Source organism: Cibotium barometz, chromosome 54 (genome assembly GCF_041138505.1).
Source record: "Cibotium barometz isolate CiBa-2024 chromosome 54, ASM4113850v1, whole genome shotgun sequence".
Lineage (NCBI taxonomy): Eukaryota > Viridiplantae > Streptophyta > Polypodiopsida > Cyatheales > Cibotiaceae > Cibotium > Cibotium barometz.
The window spans coordinates 5,801,294-5,814,302 of NC_141099.1; the positions used below are offsets into that span (position 1 = coordinate 5,801,294).

Here is a 13,009-nt window from a genome sequence, read left to right on the forward strand (position 1 = left end):
GTGTGTGTGTGTGTGTGTGTGTGTGAGAGAGAGAGAGAGAGAGAGAGAGAGAGATTTCTTTCTTACCAAAACTTCATTCTGATCATTGAGGAACGCTTGCCGAAAAAACACATCCCACCATACAAATAAAAAGAATTTATAACATTACGTAACTTCATCTACTTACACATGAAGATGAAGATAAGGATAGAAGGTTCTAAAGGTATTTGAAGAAATACAAGATTAAGCAATCATAACTTGCCACTAAATCTTCTTGTTCACAGTAGCTAAGAGATATGTTTACTTGTAAGGAAAGATGCTATTAATTTATCATTTTTGAAATGACATACAATGCATAGCATGGACATGGCAAAGCCTAAATTTTATCTAGTTATAATACAAATCCTTTCACTCACACTTTCTTCACCATGAGACTCGATATACAAAAATGTAAAAACTATTGCAAGATCTACAAGTTTGTAAATATTAATGATCTTCACATTTATAATTGTTGCAAGATCTACAAGTTTGTAAATATTAAAGACTTAAACTTGTTTTTTAAAACTATCGTCATAGAGATGCGCAAAAAGAGCACAATTCTACGTTTTGACACCACTTGATTTGGAAAGTGGTGATGCATTTTTATATAAAAAGTTATTACAAGCATGTGCATATGCAGATTAAAGGGTGTTGATTCTTAATCTATAGAAATTGCAACACACTTACTACTTTACCAAAGTGCACTTATTATAACATAAATTTAGAGAAATCATAAGGCTAAAATGAGTGTCAATTTTAATCTTGGTGAGTATCGTAAAGACAAAACAATTTCACAAGGCTATTTTCTACATGCCTTACTTGTAGACAATGAAACATTGCTTCATTTCCATACTCATATAAAGTTAATAATAGAAATTTATTTTATACTAGTTGTATTGTTCGATCCACAAGCCTTGTGATGCATGGCTTTCCTTATGTTTGTTGAATTCAAATAATAAGTATACACACCTACTATAAGCAACCATTTCTTTTTGTTGTAAAAAGAAAGAACAAGCCTATATTTCTTGGTTATTATGATCCCATGGCATTGGATGCACAATAAATAAATGAGTCGTGCATGAAGGGGGGGACTTTGAAGAAAAACTTATACAAGGCTGTTTTTTTTTGAGTGATATTAGTTCTTGGTTATTATGATCCCATGGCATTGGATGCGTAATAAATAAATTAGTTGCGCATGAAGGGGGACTTTGAAAATTTTATACAAGGTTGTAAAATTTTTTTGAGTGAGAGTTCAAAGGATGTGCCGTTACTATGTTCAAAGCTTTAAGAGCCACCGCATTAGGTGTCATGTTTTGTAAATAAGAAGTCACAAGCAAATCATGATAGGAAGCACTATAATGACTTGTACATCACCAACCATACTATTGTAAAAAAGGTGCTTCCACGAGGTGGTATAGCAGAAAGTCTAGATGAGTATAAACTTTGCCTAGCTTATACTTTATAGAGGGGGTGGGGTGGTTGTTTGACTTGATTGCTTACCATCCCTTTACTTATGACCTCACAAAAGAGGCATTCAACATTTAAGAACCAACTTGGTAGGTCTTTGAAAATGGGTGGAAGACAAGAAGTTTAAAAATGGATTAGATTGGAAAACACAAAATTATTAAGACATTGTGAATGAGAACTTCATGATGCCATGGAGGCATTCTAAACGTCAATGGTGTTTGAAATGGGTGGACATGGGATTGCTAGTACGAAAACACTAAACTCTTGGATATTGATGATTGAAAGCTATAACACCACATAGGTGCTTTTGTAATTAGGCACACTCACATGTATTAGCTCATATCTACGTGGATCACAACAATATTTTCCCTTGTGATTGTGTGCCTTACAAAGTCAAGCTTGGATCCAAGTCCTCAACTAATTGGAATGGTACAGTTACTCTCAGGTTCTTGAGCACGAGCACCCAAAAAACTGATTACTATCAAGTTCTTAAGCACGATAAAGGTAATGAGCACCTAAAAAAACCACCAATTACCTTGAAGCAACTTTTGACATATTGTAGTCATGCTCAATGAATTTGTGTGGGTTTGAGGGAAGTGCTAGCAATACGAATGTGTAAGGTTGTCGTAAATTGCGAGACTTTCAAAATGATCCTTGAGCCGTGCACTGCATGAGTGGGGAGTGATGGGCACTAACAATGTGTAAAATAGCATGAGGGCTTTCGTACACATCCAATAGATAGTAGATGGTGGAACTAGTCGAGAAATCGGCAAACTTCCCATCCATCATTAGATTTTTTATATAAATAGGATAGATGGGCATGTGTGTGAGTGCCTTATGGTGAAATATAGACTAGATCGATCATGGGCCATTGATGGTGATAAAGTCCAACAACCATTTACCCATTTGTTGTAGTGAAAAATGCTTTGCATCTAAGCACTTCCTCTCTATGTGTGCTTCTTCCATTTGTTGGAAAAGCCAAGGAAGTAAAAGACATGGGTGGGAATGAAGGCTGCTTATTTATTTGACAATTGGTACAAACTTGCCTTGTGTAGCGACTTTGGAAAAGGTCCTGTGAGTGTGCAAATGGAATAGTATGGAGATGTGTGAGCTCCAATAATTACTTAGAAGTAAATGCTTCTTGATGGGATATATATGCATAACTTGCATGTGCGAAGATGGGTGGCGAGAGGGTGTAAAAACACCATTGGGATTTTTATAGATTAGAGCTCGCTAATTTTTCATGGGGACGTGCTATCTTGCGAGTCATCCAACAATTGCACGTTCCTTCTTCTTAAGCAACTTTAATAAGGATGGGTTCACATATGGGAGGTCATTAAAGGGGCTTCAGTGGGATGGCTCTGTGTCACACTTGAGGCGGTGTAGAGACGCATTTCTGAACAGGGGGAGGGCAAGCTTGTGAGGTCTCCCTAAAATGGAGTGAGATAGGTAGTTGTGGAAGGAAGTGTGTGGGGACAAAGATGGTGATGGGGAGGGAGACTAGGCTTTTTTGCTGGGTGGGGGTTTCTTCAAAGTAAAAGTCACACAAAGAGTGGTCTCGAAAAATAAATATATGATATTATCAATAATTTGCGGTTTGGAAATAACAAAATCGGGAAAAGGGGAGTAAAAATAGCATGCGTAGCAAAAAAGGAGGTGCAAGAAGCCAGCGCACACGAAAAAGAGAAGCTGCAAACGCCATAGCCAGGAATAGCAACTTCTTCTCTGCCTTGGGTTTTCTGAACATCCTGACGAAGCTGTACATCGCCATAGCCGGGGCTAGCAAGCTTTTTCCTGCTTTTCTGCCTGCACAGAGGGAGAGAGAGAAGCTGTTCCATCGCCATTGCTAGGGTTTCTCCGCAGAAGATTTCTTAACCCATACCGTTGCTGTGGCATCGCTTGAACTCGATGTTTCCGTCGTTTCCTCTGATTCCGGCTCTCTGATTCGTCTACAAACCCTAGCTTTTACTGGTTCTGTGTGATCGTTCCCGACATGATCTCCGTTCAGTCCGCACTGCGGCAAGGGCACAGTGGCGGCGGTGGCCACGGCCATGTGAGTTTTGCCAGAGAGCATGTTAAGCTGGAACCACCGGAGCAGCCACCATCGCAGCAGCTCATCTTTCCTCAGAGCCAGAAACCTCAAATTGTCGCTTCCCTGCACCAGCAAACCTTAGATTTGGATGAACCTGATTGTAAGTGTTCTGTAGCCCGGAATACTGCCGTTTTGTCGGTTCAACTACTGCATTTTAAAGGATATTTTGGTTAGCGATTTCCCGGCTAAATAAGTGCTCGAGCTTGCATTTTTGGGGTCTTTCTTTGAGATTTTCTTGTAAATTTCTAGCTAGATCAGGCCCTGGGAAGATACTGGTTGGTTGGATTAGTCATGCATAGGGGCAGGTTTTGTTAGATCACTCATGCAAATATAAAATCATCTGCAAGATGAGTTAACATCTGTGACTTGAAACCGCCGGTTAGATCAGGTCTTGAGAAATCGCTAGCCAATACCAGATGTTTTAAAATTGCCGGTTGTAGCATTAAAATTTACTGGTTTTGTCTTAAAAAACCGCTTATTGGTGTCGTTGGTTTCTACAAGTCTGGGTAGTAGGTAACGGGGCAATCTAGAGTAGGTAAAAGGTAACAGGAAATTGCTGGTTTTTTTCTGTGAGATCAGGTCACCTGTCTCTCAAACGCTGCGTGGAAAAAATCACTGGTTTTGTTAGCTTCCTGTAAACTAGTCACCGGTTTGTTAGCATCCTTTAGAATAGTCTCTTCGAAACTAGGTTCATACGTGGTTAGCCTCCACGAATTATGGTTTTCTTATGGTGCTAGACTAGCAAAACCCTGCATTTTGTGTTGCTTCTTTCATTGGTGATTTTTACATGATGCAGCAGACGAAGATACGCTTCTCTCCTTGGCCCATAAAGAATACAAGGCTGGAAACTTCAACAAAGCATTGGAGCATTGCGGAGTTGTGCATGAAAAGAATCCAACAAGAACAGAGGCGCTTTTGCTTTTAGGTGCAATTTATTACCAGGTAGTGAGCTTTGGTTCTCCGTCTTTTCTATTTACACATATGTCAACAAGTTCACCAATCTAAGAATGTCTCCACCAGTGGGATCAGGCAAGATTGCCGGTTCATTCCTCATGGGTGGCCAAGATCCCTCTTGATTGGCTTTATGTTAGTTAGCCGGATTCATTAAAATGATCAGTTTAAAATATCGTGCTTCTCAGCTTCATGACTATGATATGTGCATCAAAAAGAATGAGGAAGCCATCTGTATCGATCCTCAGTTTGCGGAGTGCTATGGCAACATGGCGAATGCATGGAAGGTGACAATACACTCGGGTTTTATCATACATGATAAAAAGATCTCTCTAAACAAAAGCTAGTCATATGTTTGCCTTATGCCAATATATTATATCCTGACTAAAGCTTACTGGTGGATTGATTGCAGGAGAAAGGAAACATTGATGTAGCCATTCAATACTATTCTATTGCTATTGAGGTGAGTATTTTTTTGACCCGAGCATAGGTCCTGGACACAGCATAGTTACTTTTTTGCCTGGACACGGAGTGTTGGTGCTTTCTCCCTGGACACAGTGCATTAACAATTTGCTACTCTGCTTTTGCAGCTACGCCCAAGGTTTTGTGATGCATGGTCTAATCTGGCCAGCGCATATATGCGCAAGGGAATGCTTCGTGAGGCTGAAGAATGCTGCCGCCAAGCTCTTTCAATCAATCCCAAGCTGGTACATATGTCAAGATGGAATCTTCGAATGAGAGTTTCCAACCTTTTAAAGCTGGGCTTCCGTAGAAAGTTCACTTGATGTGGCTATGATTCAAGTGTTAGCATGTGAAACCTTCTCTTAGGGGTTTTCTTAATGGTGTAAACTAGGTCGATGCCTACAGCAATTTGGGAAATCTGTTGAAGGCCCGAGGACTGGCTCAGCATGTAAGCAATCATTTTTGAAGGAAAATTTCGTTGATTTTATTAAGTACCCAGAAAGGACTTTACAGACATTGTTTGAACTTGGGAAAAGATGAGATCTCACCTGCAGTCCTTCATGGGTGGGGCATCTCCCCGGTTCAACTACTACCCGTCCGATGGGCTTATGGCCATCTCAACTTTGTCTAATGCTCTGAATGACAGGCTTACCTTTGCTATGTGGAGGCATTACGGATTCAGCCCACATTTGCTATTGCATGGTCAAACATGGCTGGTCTCTTTATGGAAGCAGGGGACTATCAGAAGGCGCTTGCATATTACAAAGTAGGTTTTATGAAGTGGTCTATGGAAGTCAGTTTTGATCACGTTCTTACCACTTGTCTCTGAAGATGTGGAGATTGACCTTATCGTAGGGTTATGGGGCAATGTGGTGCCATTGTAGTTTAACCGTGTTGTTTGGACAGGAAGCCATTCAGCTGAAGCCTAATTTTTCTGATGCGTATATGAATCAAGGGAATGTTCTGAAGGTCAGTTTTTTCAGAATGATAAAGGGAATTAAGGCTTAGAACTGATTAGTACAAAGCAAGCCTTTGATGCAAAGCCTTTGATTGCAGGCTATGGGAAGGCCTCAAGAGGCCATCATGTGTTATCAGAAAGCAATTCAGATTAGACCCGAATATGCCATAGCTTATGGTAAGGACCAAAACCTTATTTGTTCTACTGTGACCATTGTCTTCTTCTACTTGGTTGCAAATATATTTCTTTTATTGCGCTTGCTGAGAGTTTGCATGCGTGTGTGGCTTTTGTCTGTACACACATAGGTCCTGGCTAAGGGAGGAGGGGGACTGTTTTTTGCAGTTGTTGCCTCAGGTTCCAAGCATGGTGGTGGCTGTCTGCCATTTGGGTTCGAATGTTTGAAATATTGTGTGTTCTGACATAATGCCCTTCTTCTGTTCTGTTGTTGTCTCATTTACCTTGCTTGGACGGTGGGCCTGAGCCTTTAATTCACCAATCCATCTGTCTGATCATAAAAGAGTCTTCATTCAATGGGAACTTCCTCTGTATTCATCCTAGTGTAGAGGTCTTCGCACATACACATGGTTGGAAGGGGTATTTGCAATTAATTGTCTTGGGCAATCAATTACAAAGATCTATTGCTCTCGCGCAATCTGGCAAGGAGTATTGCTGCCAGCTATAGCTAGCGGTGGTGGCCTGTTTTGTGTATGGAAGGGCACAATCAGCTTCTGGTAAGTGTGTTGGGTGGTTTGGGTGACGGGGGCTTGCTGGGCACGGTATGATGGTGTGCAGGTAATCTTGCGAGTGTCTACTACGAACAGAACAATCTGGACCTGGCCATAATGCATTACAAGCAAGCCATCCTGTTGGATTCCACTTTTTTGGAGGCATACAACAACCTTGTGAGTGGCAAGTTTGCTGATTGTTGATGTCTAGCTTTACTTCTTTTTGTCCTGTTTTTAGAAGGCAGTGGGTTATGTTTTGATTATGTTCTGTGGTTCGGCAGGGCAATGCATTGAAGGATGCAGGGAGGGTGGAAGAGGCAATTGTTTGCTATCAGGTTGAATTTGCTTCTCACCTTACTATGATGTGTTTTTGTTTTGGCTCTGCTTTATTTAACGGCTGGGCTTTTGTAGGAAGTATATCTAACCTTTTTAAGGTAAGGTGATCACATCTAGTTCTACCCTGCAGTTGTCAGTGCACGATGGTGTCTGTTGGGCTATGAGTAGTTAATTAGGTTTTAGAGCCCTTGTTTGCTTTGCTTAGATACTACATGAGGTTTGCATTTGCATTGATACCATTTTAACACGAGTGCGTTCACCTTGCTGTATGCATACTTACTGATTTTAGAAATCTCCATAGGCGCTGGGCTTTGAGGTGATTTGCTATGGTAGTGTAATAGTATTTGATGTGCATCTATGTTGCTGAAGGTTAAAATCTGCTACATTTTAAAGGATTTTTTGTGAGGAATCTGAAGTGATGGGTGTTTTTTTAAAAGGCCTTTTAGCTTGTTTACAGGCATGTCTTCAGCTTCAGGGGAATCACCCTCAGGCCTTAACAAACTTGGGAAACATTTATATGGAAGCGTAAGTGCTTCTTGCTTACTGTAATGGCTTTCAATACATGATGTTGACGCGTGCTCTCTCACTGGTTTGTGTTTCCTTTTCTCACCAGAAACATGGTCAATATAGCAGCAAATTTTTACAAGGCCACACTGACTGTCACTACAGGCTTATCAGCACCTTACAATAATTTGGCAACTATTTACAAGCAGCAGGTTTGAGATCTTACCTTTGAGCCACTCTCTCTTCCAAAGGTGCACGGTAACATGCTAAAATTTTGCATGTGTATTTGCAGGGGCATTATGCTGAAGCAATAGCTTGCTACAATGAGGTCTTACGCATAGATCCTCTTGCAGCAGATGGTCTTGTGAACAGAGGGAATACTCTTAAAGAGGTTGGCCGCGTGAGTGAGGCAATTCAGGATTATGTCCGGGCCGTCACGATACGTCCAGCAATGGCTGAGGGCCATGCTAATCTGGCGTCAGCATACAAAGACAGGTTGGTGGGAGAGAGTATTTGCAATCACTCCTTGATTATTTTGTTATTATTATTACTCTGTAAAAAAAGGTTCGTGATGTCATCAATAATTTTTATGTTGCAGTGGGCACGTGGAAGCAGCCATAAAAAGCTACAAGCAAGCATTGGCCCTTAGGTCCGATTTTCCTGAGGCGACCTGCAACTTGCTTCATACTTTGCAGGTATGTTTAGCTTAGCATAGCAGCTGTCACTCCGGGTATCCATACATTATTTCAAGATTAGAGCTCTCTTCCTTAGGGCTACCTTGAGCTGTGGCCATCTCTTTTTTCTGCCCCTATTTTGGCCTGCCTCTAGCTTCAATACATCAGCTAAATATTTTTTTGCAACTACTCTCTCTCTCTCTCTCTCTCTCTCTCTCTCTCTCCCACCCCCCCCTCTGGAGAGTGTGAGTGCATGTGTGTGCGTGCGTGTGTGCTTGTTAAATCTGTCCACCACCTCTCTGCCTCTGTCCAACACCTCTCTGCCTCTGTCCAACAAAGGCAAAGCACCTGATAGAGCCACACTTGTTTCAGTGTGTATGCGATTGGGAGGACCGAGAAAACAATTTTGTGGAAATTGAGCGTGTCATCAGGCAACAGATCAAAGTAAACTTGGTTCAGCATTTCTCTTCAACAATGACTGACCTTTTGTAATGCATATTGATGTTCATTTTCCTGTGTTTTTATGTGGCAGATGCAACTTCTGCCTAGTGTACAGCCTTTTCATGCAATTGCATATCCGATTGACCCTTTGCTTGCCTTGGACATAAGGTAATGTGCTGGGTAGCTAGTTGTTGATGTAAACTTGTACCTGAGTGTGCCGCTTTCATGCTCATCTTGAACTTCATGCATTCTTACAGCCGACAATATGCAAAACATTCTGCACTAGTTGCGTCGCGGTTCAGCTTGCCACCCTTAACTCACCCTCTAGCAGTGCCTGTCAGAAGTGAGGGTGGCTCAGGACGGCTTAGAGTGGGGTATGCTTTGGATTATAGAAAAGCACCAGTTTTGATTATTTTTGCATATGTTAATTCTGTGGGGTTTTGCATATTGCAGTTATGTAAGCAGCGACTTTGGGAATCATCCTCTTTCCCATCTTATGGGATCTGTTTTTGGGATGCATAATAGAGAGAATGTGGAGGTAGCCACTTTTTCATACTGTTAGTGCTCTCCAAATTCTCTTAAACATTTAGTTGGGGTAGCCTTTTTTTTGGTTGAAATTGATTGGAGGTTTGCAATATCAGGTGTTTTGCTATGCTTTGAGCCCGAGTGATGGAAGTGAATGGAGGCAGCGCACAGCATCTGAAGCAGAACATTTTAAGGATGTATCTTCGGCTGTGTCTGATGTAATCGCAAGGCTGATTGCAGAAGACCAGATTCAGATCTTGATCAACCTGAATGGCTATACAAAGGTAAAGGAATCAAGAAGAAATTGAAAATTGTAGTCCATGGGCTGTAGCCTGATATGGCGAAGGGTGCTGCCTCTCAGGGTAAGAACCCAGGTTGATTTACCTGCCAGACTACATCTGCAGGATTGATTATAACTAAATAACATATAATGCACAAAAGAAGAAGAGAGTGAACATGGTGCTCTTACTTCCCGTTTTAGAGTTTTGAATCTTATGGATTTTTGATATTATCTTGCATGTGTAAGTAGGGTGCCCGGAATGAGATTTTTGCCATGCAACCAGCCCCAATACAGGTTTCTTACATGGGATTTCCTGGTACTACGGGTGCTGATTACATACAATATTTGGTGACAGACGAGGTAGAGGTCTTTAGTAGGCTTTATCCTTTTCTAGTGAATCTGTAATGATTTTAAAGACCCATGCCAGTATGAGTGGTTAACCCGTGCCACTATGGTAGTTGTTGATATATGATTTGATGGAAATCTTTTGCAGTTTGTGTCACCGACTTGTTACTCACATATTTACTCAGAAAAGCTTGTCCATGTGCCACATTGTTACTTTGTCAATGACTATAAGCAGGTACTTTCTTACTAGAGTTTCTTTAATCTTATAGCTAGAAATCAAACACTTAATTTTATTACTAACCAGCTTCCTGTGGTCCAGAAAAACCTAGATGTTCTGGATCCTAGTTGCCAACCTAAGCGCTCAGACTATGGTTTACCAGAAGACAAGTTCCTGTTTGCATGCTTCAATCAGCTTTATAAGATCGATCCAGATGTCTTCGTGACATGGTAGGCCTTGGGTAGGGTTGATACAACACTCTTGATGGAAGCAAACTTCTGTACCATTTTGTATATTGATTATTTGTCCATGGTACCTGCAGGTGTAATATACTGAAAAGAGTTCCTAATAGTGCACTATGGCTTTTGCGCTTCCCTGCTGCTGGTGAAAATAGACTACGGGCATGTAAGTGCCACTTTCTAAAAGGTTTTTTTTGTTATTGTGGTTCTGGGGCACAACAAGCTGTGAAAGAAGCATTGACTTTGTCCTGTAAATCTGTGTAGATGCAATGTCACAAGGTGTCCAGCCTGAGCAGATAATTTTTACAGATGTCGCAGTCAAGAATGAGCATATTCGTAGAAGTGCTCTAGCTGATCTTTTCTTGGACACGTGAGCTCCACTCTAGTTCTTTGGCATTTGCATGTTTTGCAAAGTGTAAGATATATGTAGCTTAGGCGGGTTAAAGAAGTATGCCTGCCTATCCACAACTCAGTTGATGGGGTGGGGCAGGTGTTGGTATTTTTGCAGCTATCCCTTGTGAAAGTTACTGCTTGGGATCTGTTGAACAGTTATATTTATGTTTTTGACGATGATATCCTTGTTACACCAGTTCTATACGGACATTGACATTGTGATCCTTGCAGGCCATTGTGCAATGCACATACAACTGGGACTGATGTGTTATGGGCTGGGTTACCTATAATCACCCTTCCATTGGAGAAAATGGCTACACGAGTTGCTGGCTCTCTTTGCGTGGCTACTGGTCTGGGGGAAGATATGGTGGTACACAGGTTCTTCTTCATCCCTAATCGTGTTGTTTTTGGAAGATCTGAGTTGCTTTCATGTGTGCTTACCAGTCTGATGGTTTTTGTACGTTTAAACAGCATGAAAGAGTATGAGGAGAAAGCAGTCTTGCTAGCAACAAATCCAGCAATGCTGAAGTCATTGACTACAAGGCTTAGGGCAGCCCGATTGACGTGTCCTTTGTTTGACACCGCACGATGGGTAAGTAGTATTGCGTTTCTGTGAAAGTATTTTATTTGTTATGTGGCGAAAGCATGCTTTTAAGTTACCATAGTAGTTGCCACAGCAGTTAGCTTCTGTACATTCCATGTTTAAGCTGTATATTTTATGACGGTCTCAGGTGAAAAACCTTGAAAGGGCATATTTCAAGATGTGGAACTTCCATTGCTCAGGGAAGCACCCACAGCCCTTCAAAGTTTTAGAAAATGACACGGAATTTCCTTTTGATCAATGAGATATTGTCGAGAGCTTCAAATTTTGTGTGGAGTAAGGTGAGGTCCATGTGATGCATTGGAAGTTGGAAAGCAGCAACGTCTATGTTGATGGACAAAGGGGGGCCATGTTTGCAATACAACTGCTAGCGTTGGGGTTAGGCAGGCTAATCACAGATGTAATATAGCAGAGATTGGAGTTTTATCAAACATGCAACCCTTGAATGCTTGCTGACTAGGTTAAAACATATATAAAGGTGGTATTTGAGACGTCTGTGGATAGAATAAGTTTTTGTTGTTTACTGTAAAACATCTAAATTCGTTGTCAAAGCATGGCACAGAGATGGCGAATGCCCAACCTTCAATTAAGATGCCCAGGCCCAGATAGCTACGTTTCTTCTTATGTTAATGTTATGTATGGGCTTATAAGGAGATAGTAGTGTTTTCTAAAGTGTATGATGTATGGTGTGTGAAAAACTGATAAGGAGATAGTATGTGTATGCGGTCTAAGGGTTGGTATATGATGTATGATGTAGGTGTAATGATGCATAAAGAGATAGGTTCTCGTTGCATGTTATTTATGATCAAATTATGTAATGATGGAGAGAGTACGATGTATGATGTAGGTGTAATGGTCCATGCTGTTTATGATAAATAATGTAGGATGTTCCATAAGGAGAGAACAGAGTGTGTTTTAGCAGATGGTGGTGTATTTCATAAGTCGTTGCTGCAGCATGAAGTTTTTGCTGTGCATACAAATGTGTGTGTATGCAAGTGTGCGTGTATGCATGTGTGTGTGCAAGTGTATGCACGTGAGTGTGTGTATATACGCATGCGTATTTGTGTGCACGTGTATGCATGCGTGAATGTGTGTATATACGCATGTGTGTATTTGTGGTGTGTGTGTGTGCATGCGTGTTAACTGTGCACACGTACGTATGTGTCTATACATAATCTATACATAATAGTATTGATATAATATATTATATCAATACTATTATGTATTGATATAATATATTATATATAAAACATTATCCCCTATAATATATTAGTATAGATTATATATATATATATATATGTATATCTTATTATATGTTTATATATTGTTATTATCTTTATTTATTTATATTTTCTTCTCTCCCTACACTTCCCTCACACCCCCTATTCCTCCTCTCCCACCCTATTCCTCTCTCTTTCCCCACTTTCCCCTCTCCCCTTTCCCATGGCAACCCCTTCTCTCTTTCCCTTATCCCAACACTTGTTCCTCTTCCAACTACCACGTGTACTTGCGCATGATAGATAGATAGATAAATATATTATACATACATTATATATTATATATAATATATTTTTATTATATTATTATGTATATTTATATTAAATTATCATATTTATAATACATTATTATTATATATTTACTATGTCTTTAATTTTTTATTTGTACTTATATATTATATATATAACACTATATTATAATATATTAGTATAGATTTTATATATATATATATATATATATATATATATATATGTACTATCTTATTAAATATATATATGTACTTG

At 40.2% G+C, this 13,009-nt stretch overlaps 1 protein-coding gene across 2 annotated transcripts; it reads left to right on the forward strand.

Annotated features, from left to right (window-relative positions):
• Positions 1-3,090: 3,090 nt before the first annotated feature.
• Positions 3,091-11,900, forward strand: LOC147607802 (uncharacterized). Of its 2 annotated transcripts, none has more exons than XM_086789741.1 (28): positions 3,091-3,677; positions 4,374-4,519; positions 4,717-4,815; positions 4,941-4,991; positions 5,119-5,235; positions 5,382-5,438; positions 5,637-5,756; positions 5,897-5,959; positions 6,047-6,125; positions 6,741-6,850; positions 6,955-7,008; positions 7,467-7,534; positions 7,623-7,725; positions 7,806-8,008; positions 8,112-8,208; positions 8,560-8,631; positions 8,720-8,796; positions 8,886-9,002; positions 9,082-9,166; positions 9,270-9,437; positions 9,683-9,793; positions 9,927-10,013; positions 10,098-10,225; positions 10,318-10,400; positions 10,499-10,604; positions 10,859-11,005; positions 11,099-11,219; positions 11,359-11,900. In XM_086789741.1, the coding sequence occupies exons 1-28, from the start codon at positions 3,479-3,481 to the stop codon at positions 11,470-11,472; spliced, it is 2,982 nt and encodes a 993-aa protein (XP_086645867.1). In that variant the 5' UTR covers positions 3,091-3,478; the 3' UTR covers positions 11,473-11,900. The 2 variants fall into 2 exon arrangements, with proteins under 2 accessions (XP_086645867.1, XP_086645868.1); XM_086789742.1 differs by having other exon boundaries at positions 3,122-3,677; positions 4,377-4,519.
• Positions 11,901-13,009: the final 1,109 nt, after the last annotated feature.